Genomic DNA, 20,586 nt, shown 5'->3' with positions numbered 1-20,586 from the left:
TTTTGACCTTTACTGATTTCTATGTCTTTAACTGGAAGGATAATCCATGGAGTGATAAAGTGCTAGTTGTGGCACAGGGAGAAAGACAGAAAAGCTTTAGTGAAACATGGAAAAGGTATTTTTTAAATAGGAAAAAGACACTTCTCTATCCCCAGTCCTAATAAGATTACAGAAGAACAGCCAAGAAGTTCCAGAATGAAAACATATGCTGGAACACGAATCTTTAATTTGGAATTATATACAGCAGATACTCTATCTGTGTAAAGTTCAAAGTGTCTAAAAATACCACAGACAAAAATGGCAAGCAAGCTGGCATTCAGGAAAACACATTTTTGACCTTCATTTCAACTGTTTGAGGAGAGATTGCCACAATACGGTGAGAAGAAGAAAGCAATACAATAACAAGCGAGTGTCATCAATCCTACTATTTTACTTTAATATCCCAACATGCATGTGATAATGTTTCTGCTGCTGCCATAGGACTGCAAAACTGCGACTGAAACACAGTGGGGAAAACTAAATAACTAAATGTTTTTAATTCTCAAGATTTGCAAGATTCGGTAAGATTTCTTGGAGGCAACCCTCCAGTTTATATAAAAGCAGGCTCTCAGCCAGCCTTTGCGTGCCCACCAGAGGGCAGGGCCACGCAGCAGAAGGTGAAAGCTTTCCAACACAGCGCAGACCATGTTAACAAAAGCTGCTTTTATTTCCTGAAAAGGTAATTTAATACTTAGTGCTCTCTTTGTAAATGCTCTGGATAGAAAGAGATTTACAATCAGCATACGGAGACCAGTGCTATCTTCTCACCTGGAAATTATTTCAGATAGCCAGAAAGACAAGACATTCACCAGCTTATCGACCTTCTTATTGTACAGTGAAATTACATTTTTTAAAGTAGTAAAGCCCCCACATTTTTCAATTCTTAAAACAAAAAAGTGTTACTTTTAACAACATGGTTTAGACATTGTACAGTGACCATAACAGCAGACTTATTAAACTATTGATGGAAGTTATTACTGTTTAGTTTACTAAACTGCAACATAAAAAAATCCTGACTTCCCAAGCATAACAGAAAGTTATGCAAGTATTGATGCAAACTCAAATTACACGATACAAATGAGAAATTACCTAGTTCCAGTTCTACAAACAAAACCACTGTGTGGTAGCATCCCTTACTCTTTCCTTCTTGACACTTTAATAAAACTACTGCCCATATTATAAGCTAACCTTATAATCTGCCTTTCATGGCAGATTATTTTAAACTAGTAAGCAGAAACACCAAAGCTTTAAAAGCTGTCCCACTTAAGGTTTGCCCCAAAATGCTTTTCCTGCTAGCTCTACTATTTCTAACTAGAGGAGTCATCCTTTGCAGTTAGTAATTGCTATGTTATCAGAAGCACTAATGTGTATTTTTCAGCATTCCCATTCAAATCTGCATGCTGAAATCTGTTACTGAAGAAAAAACAAATGCTTCAACATTCTTCTCTGCCGAAGACATGTGAGATATGAAATGAGGCAATCAGGCAGTAACTAGAAGAATTTAAGCCCTTTTAAGGCAGCTACAGAAGGAAAGTGTCTGATGAAGGAACAAACCCATTACAAAAGTCTATTTTAAGAGCTCAGAAAGTGAACTATACCCCTTGGGGGGATAGATGACTCACTCAGAAGGTAACAGCAGAGATTTACCTTGGAAAAATTATGGCTCCTTTCCCACTGTTCTAAAGACCGCATTTTTTCTTAGTAGCTTCTTTCTTCTTTTCTAAATACAATAAAATATAGTGAAGGTAATTTACCAGAAGTTCAAACCGCTGCTACACTCAATAACGAGAATATTTCTCAAAGAAATTTATCATTCCTGAAAAGCAGAACATGAAATCCCAGTTGCAGCAAACCTTCCCTTCCTCTTACTGACCTACTATTTAGGAATTCAGCTATAAAAATAAACTTGGTGCTTGCTTTGGAGGAAATACTGCAGGTGGGAGAAATTAACTCATTAAGAGCCAGCAGAAAATGTTTCTTTTAGTCAGTTTGATTTATGTAAAGACTGAAAGAATTGATTAGAAGTGCATAAAGAATTGTTGATTTGAATAAACAATTCCTTGATGATTTGATTAAAACCTGAGCATTCTTTGTGTACAAAGTGTTGATCTGTAAAAAAGCAAAGCATATATGGATTACAAACACCTGAACTGTCATTATGCCTCTAACATGAAAAATTAGTGTAAATTTGTTGAAAAGAGTAACTGTGGTTTTTTACAACTGAATAGTTCTTATTTTGAGATGATCTTGTTGGAGTTAAACATTAAGTGTTACACTTTATCTGTTCATCTTCCACAATTACATGGCTTGACAAGCCAGGTGTTGCTGCAGTGGTGATAATTACTATATTGCCTGCATTTCATTTACTGTGCTTTGACCCCTGTTTGTATAAACAACTGTATTTTTGTCTTCCAAAGGTCAGAGATGTAGTGAGAATTGTATCTTTTTCTATTCATTTTGCGGTCTACATGACACTGACACTGTGAAACTGCAAGTTAGCAAGGATTATTTAGATGAGTACGCTTCCTATTTCTGGTATTTCCTTCCTGTTTTCCTGCTATTAAAGGGAAGAAGTGAAAGCCACTTCTCTCAGCATAAACCGGTTTACTTCATGATGAGGGCTCTAAGGACTTCATAGATTCCCTCTGAAAACCTTTGTCCACCTCCTTTAAGTACTTTTTCAGAAACACTGCTTAGAACTTGCAGCCGCTCATGCTGATTTTGGATGATTATTCCCTCTAGAAACATGTTGTTTGCCTTTCTGGCCCATATTAATAAACAGAGATCTTTGCAATTAAAACAAAAAAAAAAAAAGGCAAAGACTTTTGCTTTTCAATACTTTATTAATAGGTGTTTGTTATTGGAATTATGAAGGCTGATAAACTACTACCTCACTCAGCCTGTATCAATTTTATCTGGAAGCTAGGACTGGGCTTATAGTCCATTTCCTATTTTTTGTAGTTTGCTTGCACTTTTTACAAAAATCTTGTACTCCTGTGGTAGCAAAAGCGTAAGTCTAGAGTTAGTAAGAATGAGGAAAAGACTAACTGGTACTGGGTGTCTGAAGAATTGTCATTGCTCGCAACACATGACCCATTGCTGCAAACAGTGATCAACAAATAGGAGCAAGCTGTGTTAGTTTTGTGTGAATCATGACCGTATTTTAATGTTAGTAATAGCATTAAATTCATTATATTCCGTATACATTCATAGAGTTACATTGATCGTAAACTGAAACATTACATTCATCATAAACTCAACAGGTAACACAGAAGACAACATGAAGCCACTTTGTGCTCTGACAGCATGCCTGGCCCATCGCAGTCTGCAAAGGCTGCTAAATGTCTCCTTTTACAAAACCTAGGACAGAGGACCCTTTCCTCAGGTTCCTTCCATCTCGGTGTGTCTCAGAAGCAGAACTCGTCTAGGTGAACTCAGCCCTGTCAAGCCCTCCTCAGCAGGGCACTCGGGACGCATCACCGTTTGAACATGCTACAGAAAAAAACCCAACATTGTCAGTACGTTTTCAAGGCTATTTGCTTGGACAACTTCTAAAATGTAGGTGTTTAAAGAGGCGCTGAGACAGCTTTAACCTTCTATCCGCGGTGCTCCAGCTCCCGGTGCCCTCATGCTCCCCAGCGGCAGAGCCCCGCGGTAAGAGAAGGAAAACCGGGGCACCAGCGGCAGAAGGCGGATCCGGTGTCAGAAAGCGAAGCATCAGGAGGGAAACTATCAGGAGGGGAAGCATCAGGAGGGGCTGCCGAGCGGCGCCCCAGGTGTGGCGGGGCCGTGGTTTCGCTATGCAAAGCCGCCCACCGCAGTCGCACCCCGCCTCACGCCGCTGCCCGGGCGGCTCCGAGCGGCATCGAGGAACGGCTGCAGAGCGTGAAAAAAACCCTGCTATTTATGAATTAGTGTAGGGTTTTTTTTCTGCCTTGGAGAGACTGAGGGGATACTTCAGGGAACGACAGAATCAAGTAGGAAAAAACCTTGGAGACAACCGAGTCCAACTTGTGACTCAATACCACCACGTCAACCAGACCATGGCACCAAGTGCCATTTCCAGTCTTTCCTTAAACATCTTCAGGGACAATGACTCCACCACCCATCTGGGCAGCCCATTCCAATGGCTAATCGTTTCTGTGAAGAAATTCTTCCTAATGTCCATGGCAGTCTCTAGCTCCCTCACGAGGGGAAGCGGAGGGGCAGGTACCGATCTCTTCACCCTCATGGCCAGCAACAGCGAGTCAGAGGAGGTTCAGGATGGATACCAGGAGGTTTTTCACTCAAAAGATGGTAGGGAACTAAAACAGTCTCCCCAGAGAGGTGGTCACAGCACCAAGAAGCGTTCGGACAACGCTCTCAGGCACAGAGTATGACTCTTGGAGTGTCCTGTGCAGGGCCAGGAGCTCGAGTCGATGTCGTCTGTGAGTCTCTACAAACTCTGGACTTTCTGTGATCCTGTAAAATCTCCTTTCCAGCACCACGATCCCTTTCCCGCCCCTCAGGGGAGGCGGGAACGAGCGACAACGGGGACAAAGGGCCGCGTCCCCTTTAAAGCCGCCCCCCACCACCCCACGTGAGCGGCCCGGGGCGGGCGTTCCGATCCGCGTCAGTTCCGCTTGTGTCGCGCTGCGGAGGAGCCACGCGCGGAGCAGGACGTGAGTGCTGGGTCCCCTCGCGCGCCCCGCCACGCCGCCATTTTCTCTTGCGCGCCCCTTCCCACGACCCCCGCTACCGCCGCCACCGCCGCAGCACCTCCCGGCCCGATCGGGACAGCCGCGGACCGGTGGCGGCAAGGCGAGGCTTCCCCTTGTTCCTCGAGTGCCCGCGGTGCCCAGCGGGGGGGATACCCTGCTGTGGAGCGGGAGGAGCGAGCCGCCGCTGCCGAGGGGGAGCTGCCATGTTGGGGGGCACAGAGTCTGATAGAGGGATAAGATGGCGCCCGGCCGCGCTCCCCCCGGCGCCGGGGGCCGGGGGTAGACCCGGCCCGCCGGCGACCCCGTGCCCGCTAGTTTCGGTGCTGTTCTTTCGCCCACTCAGCCGCGGGTAACCCGCAGTCCCTTCGCTGCCGCCCTGCCCCGGGAAGAACTGGACGTTCTCGCCCGCCCACCCCCTGGCCCCCCCACCCTTGTTCGGGTCTCGACTCTTGTCTTCGGGGGGGACACGAGCCGTTGAAAAGAGGAATAGGGGAGGAAAATGGCGGCTGGGATCCGCCTACCTGGAGTTCCCGATTCGTCTTCCTTTCCTTACCTTTCCCTGGTCTCCTTTGGTTTGGCTCATCCCGTCCCCCTCGCCGGCGCTGCGGTGTCTCCTCACGCTCGGCCTCTCCTCGGGAGCACCCAACACCCCACATCCCTTATTCCTCCACTTTCCGCCCACACCTTCCTCCATATTGTCCCTTTCTCCGACCCATGCGGACCCCGGGGTCATCCCCCGAAACATCGTTTGGCTTGCCGACTCAGTGTCATCCGTTTGCTTATTTTCACATTGTCCCATTCCAGCGCTCCTCTGCCTCCATCCTAGAGAGTGGCTTGTGTGCTTCCTCACACCCTGTATCCTGTGCAGTGCTGCAGTTTCCGTCCTTGTGCTGCAAGCTGTTATCACAGGTCTTGCCCTGCTTTAGAACTACGTTGATCCATTAGCATTATTTGGACTCCGGTTTGGTTGTTTTGTTTTGTTGTTTGTTTTTTTTTTTTTTGTTTTTGTTTTTGTTTTTTTGGGGTTTTTTTCCTTTTCATTTGTATATGTGGGGTTTTTTTTCTCACTGCCCGTTTAAGACCGCTATTACTCCTTTTTTCTTTCATGAGATACTCTGTAATGCTATCTTGGCCTTTCCTAGCTGATGTTTGTGTTGTACAGTTTCAGGGATGCTTAATTTTACTCTAAAAGACCGAATGAGCCGTATTTTTGTTACAAAGAGTTTCTAGCAGCAGGGACGATGTGTAACCGCTATACCTAACCACATGTTTGCATACTAGGGTGACGTGCAAGGACACCTGGCAGCACGCATTCAAGGAATGCTGAATGTCTGCTTGTCTGGCGAATTATGACTGATGTGTTGAAGTTGCAGTGAAAATGTTAATTGCAGTGCTGTAGCTCTCTGCAGCTGAGGTGTATTTCAGACTGTTAGATTATAGGTGGGAGCTCAAGCGTCACGTGTGTGACAATTGTGCTGCATGTTGCTTGCAAATCCAACTGGGTGAAATGCCTGTGACAGAATATACACACTGCTAGAGTGTTAATAATTCACGTTTGTGGATGTAATAGAAAGGATTCAGCTGGAGGGCACTATTGTATTGTGTGTTTTGCATTGTGGGTTTTGTCATGTGCAGGGATATATGAAAATCGTGAAAAATCATTCTGCTGTAGACAGCTCAGAAGCCAAACCACTGCATTTAATGTGCTCTAAATGTGTTTTAATGCAGTTGCAGCAAAAAGAGGAAAAGATATAAGAGGGAAGAGTGCTTGATATTGCATCTGCAGTGCATATTTAAAGCTTAAATGAAAGGGCAGGAAAATCTTTAGGAGGGCTTGAAGAAGATGAGCCAGTACAAACAGGTTTGAAGATTGCTTTCCAGCCAAAGTAGAATGTCATTCCTTATATAGTGTTGTCATGTTATTTTTCTTTTCCCAGGATGCCTAAATCAAAGGAACTTGTATCTTCAAGCTCATCTGCCAGTGATTCAGATAGTGAAGTTGACAAAAAGGTGAACAATACATACAATTCATTACTGTATTAACTCTTTTGTTTCAGGCTTGGGTTAAGGAATTAGGTGAGCATTATGCCACAACAAGCATGTCATTTTGTATCATTTATCAGACACTTTAAGAAACTTTCTCTCCCACACACTCATCTCAACAACTGCAACAACAAAAACCAAACAATCCACCTTCCAAGTATGGGTGGATTGCATAATTTTTTCCCTGAAGAAAAGTTTTTTTTCTTCAGTTGCACTTTGTTTTCTTCATGCCATTCCATATGATAATTGCAAATTCCCTGTGATTCTTTGCTGCTTTGTGGCAAGCTTCTGTACGCTTCTGTATCAACAGCTTTGGTGGGAAGAATTTGAACTTGAGAACATGCCTACAGCCACCCTCTGCCATTTTAATATATGTATTACTTCTTCTTGACAAAAATCTGCACTCGCCCTGTGATCCTTGTGTCACCTGCTTACTTGTTTGCATGGGTTTTTTTCTCTGCTTTATTTTCTTTTATTTGCTGTTACATCATGTGCTAGTTTCTCACTCAGAAGCTCAGCCAACCTGAGTGTCTTTGAGTTGATAAATTTTAAGATGATTGTTGTAAATGTATAAATCAAATGTTTCCGTTTAATATAAATATTTATTTAAGTTAGAAGTTTGTGTAGATGTATCAGTAATTTTGAACAAAAGCAAAATGATTGTAGAAATCAAAGTGATTTAGAAAAAAAACCAGTTAATTTATCTTTTTAAAGAAATGATAGGTGGTAACACAGACACCAGGTGTTTTAATGTAGTACAGTACATCGAGAGATCTGGTCTCCTATTTTTACATGAGTAGAAATAGTAACTTTGTAGCTTCTTTGTTTAATCTGATTTACAGGTGATATGGTCTGAATGCTTTAAAATGTCGCATAATTTATCATGCTGTGGGCAATGGTTAGATGCTTAGTAAAAAAACTGGTCTCTGGTAGACATGGTTTCCAGATTTTTTATTATCTTATTAGTTATCTTAATAAGTAATTTTTCTGGATTATTTACTATCTTATCTAGGTGTTCTTTTTTTTTTTTTTTTTGTTTTTTTTTTTTTTGGAGGCATTGCAAGCTATGTTCTATACTTTTTGTTCCATTTAGGGGAGAGGAGGGTGCCATTTCCATCAGACTTAATTTTTTTATTAAATCTATTGAACTGACTCTGTTACTGTGCAAAAAGAGAAGGATTTTTGAAATGTATTTTGATGTGATTGAATTCTATTCAAAGCCAAAGTGTTACTTCAGTGAGAACAGGATCAGGCTCATTTTGAAGTCTTTAAATTCCAGCCTAAATGTACAGTATTGAATTCCTGCCTTCACAGCAAGAAGGTGATGAAGTGCATTGCTTGGTAGTAGGCTGTGATACACAGTGTAAACTTGTCTGTAGCATACAGAGTGATTGTGGCTCATGCTTTTCTTTTTTTTTTTTGTTTTACTCCAAGGCAAAGCGGAAAAAGCAAGTAACTCCAGAAAAGACTGTAAAGAAACAAAAGACTGGTGAAAGTTCAAAAGGTGCAGCTTCTTCTAAGCAAAGCAGTAACAGAGATGAGAATATGTTTCAGGTAAAATTGATGACTCATAGAGCCTGGTTAAGGTAACATGTTACATCATATGCTGTATAAATTTTATGAGGTGATCTGAACTTTCTGACAGTGTAGTGCTTGGCCTCCTGGAATCCTTGGCCGAAGGGGATTATGAGGCTGGCGTTCAGATGAGGTGCTCAGAAAAGCCTGGTCTGGTTTCAACAAGAGTAAAAGAATCTGTGTTGTATCAATTGATCTAATTCTCATGACTTTGCTCCTGGTATCTGTGGGTAGTCATTTTGTCAGTAAATACAGCACTTGCTATCAGTATACTTGAAATATTAGATCAGGTTTTTCTCTACATGGAAATGTTTTTTTAATTAGGGCTCTTGAAAAATATGTTCTTCGAAACCAAAATGTGGACTCTTCGTTCCTATTTAACTAGGTCAAGGGCAGCTTGGCCTCCTGTGTTATTACAGCATCTTGGAATAAGTTTTGTTTGTTCCTTTGTGTTATGATGTAGGATCTTATCACTGAACATCTGTAAAGATAGTAACTTGTGGTATTGCCTATTTTTAAGATTGGATGAATGTCTCTTTTTCAGTAGAAAGATGCATTTGTTAATTCAGGGTATTGCAGTTCCCAGGGCTAGCCAAGGCAGTAGCAGTGTGTGCTGAGGGTTGATACACAGCTTAGAATTAGCTGTGTTGGGGATGTGGATCAAGATCTATTAAAGGTCTCTGACTAGCTGGCTGGAAAGGAACTGAAATTCTTGGGCCTTTGAGTCTCAAGTTTGTGAAAGGGTATGGGAAAGGTGCCTAGTGAGATGACTGAAGCACAGAGTAATGTAAATGAAATGGTTCTGGGCTGTAGCAGTGTGAAGTAGTACAGGGGAAGAAAAGTCTGTTCTAGAGAGCAGACCTGCTTAACTGATACTGCCATGCAGAGCAGTTATTTTTAATGTCCAAGTTCTTACTTTTTCAGTTATGTTTAGAAGGGAGAACTTTGCTTGAAGGCTGTGTCTGGACTTCTGTATTGAAGGAAGTGTATAATATTTTCAGTTCTGCTTGGACATGCTTTGAACCCTGTAGGAAAAATGAAATAGTGAATTTTACAACTTAGTAAGTGAACTGCAGATAGGACTCTAAAGAATTGTGTATAAACTTAAAACTATGTTTGTAGTAAGTTTAGAAATTCTAGTTGCTATGGTTGTCATATGTTCAGAAATTCCAGCCTTGGAGAAAACTTGAAAATTTTTAGTGCCCCTGATGCAAAAATGCACCCAGATCCTTTCAAATAAAAGCGAAAGTATGCATGCTCTGGTTTCTTGAAACCTCTTCGACCTAAGATAATAAAAAGTTACTAAAAACAGACAGTAGAGGATTCACATTACTCTATTAAGAACAAGGTTCTGCTGGTGTCGAGTAGAATACAGATCTTTAAATATCACCTTGACCTAAAATACCAGCATTACCCAGTCTGTGCCTGCCTTTGAAGTAATCAACAATAAAATATTTTGTAGATTACTCATTTGTTGTGGTGAAGCATTGTCAGTTTTTGTAGTCTACATAAACTTCTGTGCAGTAACTAACATGCAGACGTTAAACTATAGAAGTAAAACTACAGTGGGTCTGAGGATACTCCCCCTTCTTCCCCCCCCTACCCAGGAGGGCCCTCATGCTCATTAATTTTTTAGATCTAGTTTTGTTTGTTCTAGCCGTCTTAATGATACTAGAAACCTTTCTGGAGAGCTTCTTTCTCAAGGCAGTAAAATGATCTCTGATGTGGAAGTGACTTTGCAGTATAGCTTTACAAGAGGGGCTTTAGCTGATGGAAATCGGGCTGTAAAGCATTCATAGGATAGTCACAAGTTCTGTGGTGTCCATATTGTGTGTGGGAGTGGCTGCAAATGATGTGAAACCAAGAGTCTTCTTGTTCTACACCCTCAGGCTGTGTTCTTGAAGCATACAGATTCCCTTAATATAGAGCTCATTGTGACTTCTGTAGTTTTCATAAATATGTACATTTTATATTTTTGTTTGAAGTTGTTGGTGTAAATTTTTTTTGCAACTGCTTACAAAGAAGGTTTTAATGTAAGGAGAAGACAATTTGTTCAGTGTAAGAGACAAGGTGTATTCTATGTATTTGCATGTCTTTGCCTTATTAGATTTTATAGGGAACCTGGTATACTCTGGGACTTGATGAAGGATTTGTGTGCTGTTAGGATGCAGAAATTTATGTTACTCCCATGTGTGATGTATTACTGGAGGCCCTAAGGACAGGCATAATTTGTGTTAACATGGAAGGGTTTAGCCTTGCTGCATTAGATTCCTGTCTGTGGCTTCAAGCCAACCTGAGCTCTGCACCATGTGCTTTGGTTAGTTTGACTAATCCTATCATCTACCTATGCCTGATTTGGATAAGGTTTGTCAGGATTCATTAATGGCTACCCAGAGCAGAGCCACATGGCATGATCATGCATTTAACTGAAATTGTTATTTCAGAAGTTGTCTCTGTGTTTTCTGTCCACTTCCCAACCCCCTTTTTTTTGTTTGTTTGTTTTGAGTTTTCACCATACTTGGGCTTTGACTTTTGAGGCATAAGTTCTTTGATTTTTCCAGTATAATCTCCCAGTGTCCTTATCATAGACTCCTGAAAGAAGGTAAACATAGAAATTTATGATGCTCTGAAACTGTTACTGGTTTAGGACACTAATTATGAAACTTAGGTGGTCACCGATGCATTTCACAATTTGCTTTGCTGCAGATGTCACTGTTCACAGGACTCCTGTGCTCCTTACATATGGTTATTGGCTAGGGCAGAGGATTATTTGCTGTTTATGCTTGCTCTGTGGGTGTACAGCTTAATCCAGAGAAACTGAAATTAAGAAAAAGGATGAAGAAGGTGCTTCTGAAACGCACAAAGTCTGTTGCATATCTCTTAAAGGAACTGAGATTTTTATTCTAAGAAACAGAAACCAGGAAATAATGGTTTTAATGTTTTCTGATTTATTTAAGTCAGTAGAGTAATATAATCTAAGGATCTGTGCTATTTAATAAAAAGTATAAGAACTTCTCTGTGAAGTTTGAACTGCACTAAGTACTCGGCTATAAATCATGATAACTGTCTTGGTTTAACTGCAGCCAGCAGCCAAGCCCCAGGCAGCCACTTGCTCACACCCCCATCAGTGGGACTGGGAGAGAACTGGAAGGGTAAAAGCTGGAAAACTTGAGGGTTGGGATGAAGACAGTTTAATAGAGAAAGCAGAAGCCACACATGCAAGCAAAACAAAACAAGGAGTTAATTCATCACTTCCCATGGGCAGGCAGGAGTTCAGCCATCTCCAGGAGAGCAGTGCCCACCACACCTCAGTGTCACTTGGGAAGACAAATGTCATCATGCCCAGCATGCCCCCTTCCCTCCTCTTCCCTCCCCTTTATACCCTGCAGGTGATGTCGCACGGTCTGGAATGTGCCTTTGGTCAGCTGGGTCACCTTTCCCGGCTGTGTCTCCTCCCACCCTCCCAAGCAGCCCCAGCCTCCCCGCCAGCGTGGCAGGGGAGAAGCAGAAGAGGCTTTGGCTCTGTATAAGCTCTGCCCAGCAGCAACTAAAACATCTCTGTGTTAGCATCACTGTGCTCAGCACAAAGCCAAAACACAGCCACACATCAGCCAGTGTGAAGAAAACGAATTCTTCTCAGTACAGCAACTCTTAGAATGCTGCTCTGGTTATAGAGACAGTAAAATACCTTCAATAACTGGAATTACTCTTAACTTTATCGGCAGGTGCATGAAAAAAGAAATATTCAGAAATTAACCTGTATCAGAATTACAGGTAGCTAAGTATCAAGGAACATTAATTTACTTACTTAACGAGTTAAGTCTAAATTTTGTTTGAGTGTAGATGTTTGGAACTGTACTTTAGAAGCCTGCTTAATCATTTTAGTAGTGGCAGCTTTTGCATAGAATTTAACTAAATATCTGAAATTCATTGGGAACCTTAATCTGAAATCTTGATGTGATGTGAAGTCTAGCTTAATTTCAGCATTTACTTAGAGAAATGCTTTTATCTAAGATAGACTTCATGATTTAGTGTAAACTTGGCATTATTGCCCCTCACCTTACTGTAGTTGAATTAAGACAGAACCTTTCTTATCCTTGAAAATGATATTCTAAACCCTTCTACTGTACTTGCAGCTGTAATCTGCTATGTTGAATTAGATTTTATTTTTTATAGCAAATCTGACAAGGCACTAATATTCTTCAGTAGCCATGGAAAAAAAGGGTACTGTAGAGTGCTACTAGTTGAAGCTGTTCCTGGAGGTGACCTTAAAAGTTACTGGAGCATTAAATGGTAAAACTAAGAAATGTTGTCCGTGTAGGCTATTTAGGGTATTCTTTGCCAGGAATGCAGATGGACTTGGGCATGGTAGCAGGTTTGGTCTGAAAGAGCTAAGCTGCCACAACATTACAGGAATTTTAAATCTGTATTGTAGCTTTATACATTGAAAATACTGTCTTATGAACAGTAATGTCTTATTAATTTTAAAGGATGCTTTGAAGTAGAAGTGCTTCAGAATTACATTATCTTAATTGTTCTAAAATGAATTTAGATGTTATATAGCATCTGCAGAAAAAGAAAAATTTATGTAAGCAAAGATAAAGTATTCATGTTTGTATCTTTTTTGTGAAATGAGAGGATATGACTTAAACATCTGTGAATTATTGTAGTTGGTTGGAGAGTTCTTCAGTCTTACAGGTCAAACTTAATTCTAGTGGTTTTGGGCCATAAGTGTAGGGCCCATCCTTAAATTGTATCAAAATGCAACATGGAGAGATATGGAGAGATAAAGTTGAAATTGAAAGTTAATGTTTTACCAGGAAGGAATACTTTATTTTAAAATTGTGTACTCTAGAATCTGTTCTTTTGTTATATAAAATGTATCCAGAAGATATATGCAGAATAAAAAGGATTTCTTAGAATTGCAAGAAGTTTTACTTGATTATGTTTTAATTATATATTTTCTGGTTCTCAGATTTATGTTGTACTTGGATTTTATCTGAATAGATAGATTTTTATCATGTTTGGGAAGATATTGAATAAGCCCAAATTCAGAGTGTATTGCATAGTTGGTAGTATGATTCTTCCCCAGCTTCTCCCCATTCTCTGCCCCCCCTGCCCCCCCCCCCCCCCCCCCCGACAAAAAGAGGTACTCATGTAATTCAGTTGTGACACTGATTTGAAAATTATGGAGTTCTGAAGTCCAAGTTCCAAAATTTCGTACTGTGCTACATACTGGTAAACTTAAAATATTTGACTGTTCTTTTGAAGAGCTGGTGGTACAGTCAGGTGCCCATGAAGACTTGGGAGTGTGTGTGGGACAGTTGGTGGCTAATTTTCATTTCCATCTGTATTTACTGTGTTCAAAGAAAAGGGGGGAAGGTATCACATGTGAATATCTTAATTTGCTTTCTGAACTTTTGGAATGGACTAAAACTTAGATTTGGGAGTATTGCTCCCTTTGTCCTTCTTTGTTTAGAACTTTTGCAAAGGAAATAATTTTTTTCAGAAAGCAATAAATTCAGGACTTGCTAGAAGCAAGTATGTAAAGAATACATGTATTTTTATTCTAGGAGAGCTACTTTTGCTTTGAGCATTGCCTGCTCAACCAGTTTTAAGTCGTTACTTATTAGCCTACTGACTACTCTGAATTAAGCTTTTAATCTAGTTGTTTCTGTGGCATCTAAAATAAGCTGCAGTGTGACATGTCAGAGTCTAATGCTGCTGGGGAAAGTGAATGCTCTAATATGTAAAATACCTAATAGACCCTTATATGTTTTGACAGATTGGCAAAATGAGGTATGTCAGTGTTCGAGATTTTAAAGGGAAAGTCTTAATCGATATTAGAGAATACTGGATGGATCAAGAAGGTGAAATGAAGCCTGGCAGAAAAGGTATTGTTCTGCTTCATGTTACTTTGTATTGAAACATGGTCTGCACTTTGCAGTAGAATTTCCTATATAAATATTTTTCTCCTTTGTTGCTGCACTATACTTACTGAGTATTATTTTCACTTTCTTATGATTTGTGTTCTCACAAAGGATTAGTTTTATCTGTAGGTTATGGATAAAATCTTAAATGAGTCTGTTTTCCTGAAGAGATCCTCAATGATTTATGGAAAGCAAGATGTCAAATACAAGCAAATTTGGTAGGGGAGTTATAAACATATTTACACCATTGCCATATTTCTTCTCCCCCCACCCCCAGTGATTAACTTAATGAACTGAATTTCCTCTTATGGTTGGATTTCTTTTTTCAGAATTAGCTGGAAACATTTAATCATTTTCATAAGATTTTAAATTTTATTAAACCAACCATGTCCTTCAGCTTCTACTAAATTTTAGATTAAAGTAACCTCAACATTTAATGTGACTAATTTTTAAAAATTGTTAAAAAATGTTTTAGTAGAAAGAGAAATATCTCAAGTGTCCCAGGTTTGTAATCTGTAGCACAGCACAAGCCATTGTACTTCTAGTTGCCACTTGTACAGTTGCTTTTCATGGCAAGGCTTCACTGTGTACCATTTTCAGAACTTCCACATCTCCAGATGAGGATTGTAGGGCAGTTGGCAGTTTTTATCCATTTTCATATAGCATCAGTGAAAGGTAAGTATGAAATGTTCTGCCCTGGGGATTCACAGAATGACAGAGTGGTTTGAGTTGGAAAAAACCTTGGAGATCATCTCATTCAACCCCACTCCCTGCTGTGGGCAGGAACGCCTTCCCCTAGACCAGGTTGCTCAGAGCTTCATCCAGCCTGGCCTTGAGCACTTCCAGGCAGGGGTCATCCACATTTTCTGGGCAACCTGTGCCAGTGCATCGTCACACTCAGAGTACAGAATTTCTTCCTAATACCCACTCTAAATCTATCCACTTCCATTCTACCCACCCCCATTCCTCCCAGTCTTGTCACTACATGCTGTTGCAAAAAGTCCTTCCCCAGCCTTGTGTACTGGCAGGCTGCTAAGCTTGAAGAAATCTAATGTACAATCACTGTAAGGTTTGTTACATTCTTCTGGTGTGTTCAGTAGCAACTCAGTAAGCAGTCATTTAGAAAATTTGAGAAGCATTTTCAACATTGCTTAAATAACCACTGAGAATAGGTTTGCATTAATAGCTATCCTGATGCTCTGCAGGAAAATTGCTAGTTTTGGATTTGTTGCTAGTTAACGGAAAAGGTTACTTTAACTTCTAAGGACTTCATGTTCTGTGTTTCAAGGTAGAATTCAATAGCATGTGCACTTAGAATGGCAAACAACAGGATTTGATGGGTGGGCCAAGTGACAAAAATGAGAGGATGTAGATAGAAGTGTTCATCAATGCAGCAGGAGTCTGAATTTTGTTATGATAAAAATAATCTGATACAATATGTGAGTCTAATGTTTCCCTGATGCACTCATAAGCTGCTTATCTATCTGTCTGTCTGTCTGTCTATCCTGAAACCAGTGTAAGCAGTCAAAATTTTGTAATAGAACAAAAATAAACCCAGCAGTTTAAATTACTGTCAGTGTCTTAAATAGCAGGTCTGAATTTTGTTTGGTTCATCTGGTCTGTGATTGAGGGACATCTTCATGATGTTTAATCCCCTGATAATGGTTAGCACACCTGACCTGTTTTCAGATGAAACCTGCCCTCCAAAGACTGGTGGAAAACTGCTTAGAGAAGCCCCATGTACACAACTTGCTGTTTTAAATTGTGATGGTGCTCTGATAAGACAGTGATGGAAAAGAAAAGGCCATGTGCTCCAAAAATGGAATTCAAAGTTTCAGCTGTTTTCAGGTCCTGCTCTACCTTCAGGCAGAATGCAATGAAGGAAAGCTATCACTGGGAGAGGAGGGTAGAAATAATTAGTTGGAAGAGCTTGACAGGAAAAAAAGAGAGATGACTGGGAGCCCTAGGAGCCTGCACTTTCCAAAGAGTGGTTCTAGAAATTTTTGGGTAAGAATGAATAGACCAAAGCACAAATGAAACATCTGCTTGAGGGGAAGATGAAATCAAATTTAGAACTGAAATAATGGTTTGTGGAGTACTGAATGATTATTGGTTGAGTGTCACTAGAAGCTGTAGAAAACTTGAAGTAAAAATAACTTAGGTGTTGGTTTGTGAGTGCTAGGGAGTGGTAGAGAGGGAGTCTCTCCAAAAGGCTCCTTACAGCACCTGCTATTTGTAGTACTTTAGGAAACAAAAAGGGGAAATTCCCCCGCAAAATTACAGTAATGGAAAAGTGCACAGCAGACCTGTCTGCATAGGTACAGCTTTTAGGAGCCAACAGGAATAGAAATTATTTCCTTCTTCTTACCCAGGACATTTGTACTGCCTTCTGTCAAGGCCAGAGTTGCATTTCACTTCTTGTTTTTACCTAGTACTTGTACAATTATGTTACACACATTTTTCTTTGTAAACTTGTCTAGAAATGACCTGAAGTTCAGTTGAAGCTTTGGAAGTGGGTAGTTTCACTTTGTAACTAAGATGGTTGTTGAAGTAACTCAAGTATTAATAGTATAGCAGAGGCTTAGTGTATGAAAACAGCCTTTATAATAATTGCACAAGATCTTGCATCACAATTTTCTTTCTGTCTTAAGTGTTTATTTTTAATGCTTTTCAGGTATTTCTTTAAATCCAGAACAGTGGAACCAGCTGAAGGAACAGATTTCTGATATTGATGATGCAGTAAGAAAACTCTAAAGACAGAGCCATACAAAAACTTACATCATTTAGTTGTATTAAGCAGTCTTTTTACATTGGCTTTAGTTTTTTAAAATATTGTTTTCCAAGCTATTGTATATTTGGATTGCAAAACAATTTGTAAGATGAATACTTTTTTTATGTGCATTAAAAGTGTATGCTGAGTGAAGCTATTTGTGTATACTTTACTAAAAGGAATTGTGTTGCTTTCACCTCATGGTGTAAAATAAACAAATTAAGTAATATGTAAAGCATACTTGTTTATGGCCTTTTGATTCAAGGAGTTTGCTGATAAGGCCACCTAATAGCTTTAGCAGTTGTTTTAATTTCAGTTTAGTTTACAGTAAATATTCATTTGTTTTATGAGGGGATTTCTTGAAATGTCTCAAGTTGACTTTTTCTTTTACTCAATTTTCTTTGGTATTGCCCTGCAGCTTTCTGCTTTAAGACTTGATACAAACAGTGAATACTTGGAAAAACACATTTTTGTAGATAATTTTCAATACTGTGTTTGCTAATTTACCCTGTTTATTCAGATGTTAACAGTCTTGAATATATAGCTTTTTTTGCATTACTTGCATGAAGCATTATGCTAAACAATAACACTTGAACACAAAACACATGCTCTCTCTTCCCATTTTTCTATAGCTTGCTTGACCTACAAAATACAAGTAGCCTTTTTTCTGGACTTCAGATGTGAAACATTAACTTCTACAGTAATAGACATATACCTCAGAGCAAGACAGTATTTAAAGGCTCCAAATGTGGTTATTAGTTAGAACACTCTTCCAGGTTTGCATTAAATTCATTCTGGAATGCATAATCAGTTATGGAAAAGGAATGGTTTACCTGTCTGTAGGGTTTTCAGTCATTTGAAAGTATTGCATAAACAATGATGCTTAAGTTAGACTGTAACAGAGGTTAAGCAATCAAACAGGGTTAAAACTGCTGCAGCCAAAATGTCTGTCTGTCTGTCATGTTTCTGCCTCACGCACGCTCTGCCCAGGCCTTGGGGTGCTCCCTGTGACTCCTGTGTGCAGGGCTGGTTGATCTCTCTGCGGAAGGCGCTTAGCGCGCCCAGGGGGATTACACGGCACACCATGACCCAGCAAGCTTGGCTGGTCAGCCCCAGTACCCTGGACAGAAAAGCCTCTGCCCCATGGACGCTCTGTTACACAAGATGCTGCCCTGGAGGAAGGGCTTCTGGGTGATGCCGAGTCACCAACAACAGAAGGGAGAAGGGAGAATGTGATGGAGATGTAAGGGGCACCACCAGGGTGGAAGTTAACGGTGCAAGATGAAAGTTTGCTGGCATAAAATAACTACAGTGAAGAAATGGAAGCAGAATTGGAGGAGTTCATGTTCTGACATAATTAAGCAAAGCAAGAAGATAAAACCACTTTATGAAAAAGAACATTTAAAAACTGGTGAATGTCCAACTTAATTAGTTTATGTGTAATTTTCCCATTTGATGATAACAGAGTCTCTAAATTCTGTATAGATACGCAAGATTTACTGTTTGTTTAGTTAAAGAACGTTTTGATATATTTGTTTATATTGCAGACATGATTGTAAGTGCCATATGCTGTTTATGTGCTGCAGAGTTCATAATTCAATGCAAATCGGTATTAAAGGCTGAGGAAAAGAGACTTCATCAAATTAAGTGCATGTTGTTTAGTTTAAATATGTCACATATCTTCAATTGCTTTTTAATTTACCCACTGTTGATATATTACAAATAAAATTTAAATCTGTTTTTGTATAGCTCAAGAAATCTTAAGTTTTTAAGAATTGGTTGAAGGTGAATAAAAGGGTAAGGAGATGTTTGTGATAGCAGATGTGGTTTTGGGCACAACATTCTTTTTTGAGTGACTTAACAACATATAGGGCTATTTGGACCAAATAGAATAAATATGAAATAGCTGCTAAAATTTCACAGATGAATGAAATAAATTGCTTCAGATCCCTATAGACAGGTTCTAGGTGGTTTTTGTTGTAATATATATATATTGATTTTGTTCCTTTAAGTCTGAAATTTTGCAACCAGATTTCATGCATTTTACCTCAGAACTTTGAAGTGGCTACTTAAAAGTGCATAGTTATATTAGAGGGAAGATTGTCCTCACTTTGATTACTGTGCTAATAGGTCAATTGTGTTCAGGAAGATGGGAAATTAAAATCATTCATCTGGGGAGATTGAGTGAAAAGGTTTATTATAGCGATTAGTTTTCATGTGGAATTTGATGGTAGAGGTATTCAAAGAAATTAGTACTTGTTAACCACAAACTATGAGTTATTAGTAGATATCAAGAGACAAGTCAGTTTCACAAATGAACTCAAAATGGGATGACTTGATCTGTCTTGTAAGATGATAATATCCAAGTAACCTCTATAAAAGTGTGACGCATAGAGTATTATTTGGAAATAAATGCTAATGAATTGTCATGTAATCATTTGTAGCTTCTCTTAATTTGAGAAGAAAATTAAAATCTTTTTTGACTAAAAATTATTTTTTGCAGACAGTGTTAGCTAGGATGTGTGTTGAAGTATCCATGGAAGAAAATTGTGCATGTATGATGAGGCTGTCTAATGCAAGATAAAAGCACTGCTCCCTTCCCATTTAGGTGATGAAAGATACATTTGATCCTTAGTGTTTATGCAGGGCATATTAGCAATATGTTTTATAAATAAGGCCTACTGTGGAGCTTAGGGGAAAAAACACATCACAGAACTGCCAAAGTACTGTATATGTGATAATCACACTGTCATGTATCATGTTGCTCGTATGTATAGATGTTCATATTGAAAATAAACAAATGCAGTACTAACTTTGGTATTTCTTCTAAAGAAGATGGCCCTGGTTATGTATGTATGTGATCTGTTAGCAAAAAAAAGTTGATGATTGTAATTCTGGTAACTCAAATGTCTTATTGTTAGCCGTGTGGAATGTTTCATGTTTTGCTCTGGTGGTGTCCAGTGCAGAGAGGCCACTGGAAATAGAGCCCTTCAACTGTAATTACCTTAATGTTAAATAAAAAATGGTTAAATGGCATATGTGTAATAACAATTTGAACACTTGGAAATAAAAAGATTTCTGTTGACATAGTGTTATTTTTAATAGAATCTTAGCTGCATTATAATGTTATGGTACTTGCTGTTTGTTTCTTGCAGCTGTTGTTATTTGGAAATTTCATTCTCTCATATTTGGTCTGTGTTTCTGGGTAGGAGACTGATTGTGTAGCCCAGAATGATAGAAATTTTTCACTAGGATATGAAAAACAAGTGTCATGTAAATACAGAAGCAGCAGATACAAACAGTTTCAAACATCAGCTTGGAGGAAAGTGCCTGGTACGTTGTTACTGTTATGAGATTGGCTGATTATCTTTTCAGTGAAGTTTTTCTTTGACTGTAAATGTTGCCATAGATGAGGTAGAAAAATCCCATGCATTTATTATCATTGGTCAGTTATGTCTGCATAGGCTTCTCCAGGAAGGTTATTTATTTTTCACACACTTGAAGCGATTGATCTGTAGGGGGTGGTTTA

At 39.5% G+C, this 20,586-nt stretch overlaps 1 protein-coding gene across 1 annotated transcript; it reads left to right on the top strand.

Moving 5' to 3' along the window:
* Window positions 1-4,625: 4,625 nt before the first annotated feature.
* Window positions 4,626-20,142, top strand: SUB1 (SUB1 regulator of transcription). Its single transcript, XM_058043611.1, has 5 exons — window positions 4,626-4,700; window positions 6,677-6,749; window positions 8,217-8,336; window positions 14,143-14,251; window positions 16,962-20,142. The coding sequence occupies exons 2-5, from the start codon at window positions 6,678-6,680 to the stop codon at window positions 17,039-17,041; spliced, it is 381 nt and encodes a 126-aa protein (XP_057899594.1). The 5' UTR covers window positions 4,626-4,700; window position 6,677; the 3' UTR covers window positions 17,042-20,142.
* The last annotated feature ends 444 nt before the right edge of the window (window positions 20,143-20,586 follow it).

This window comes from Melospiza georgiana, chromosome Z (assembly GCF_028018845.1).
Source record: "Melospiza georgiana isolate bMelGeo1 chromosome Z, bMelGeo1.pri, whole genome shotgun sequence".
Lineage (NCBI taxonomy): Eukaryota > Metazoa > Chordata > Aves > Passeriformes > Passerellidae > Melospiza > Melospiza georgiana.
This window is presented reverse-complemented; position numbering and strand designations above follow the sequence as displayed.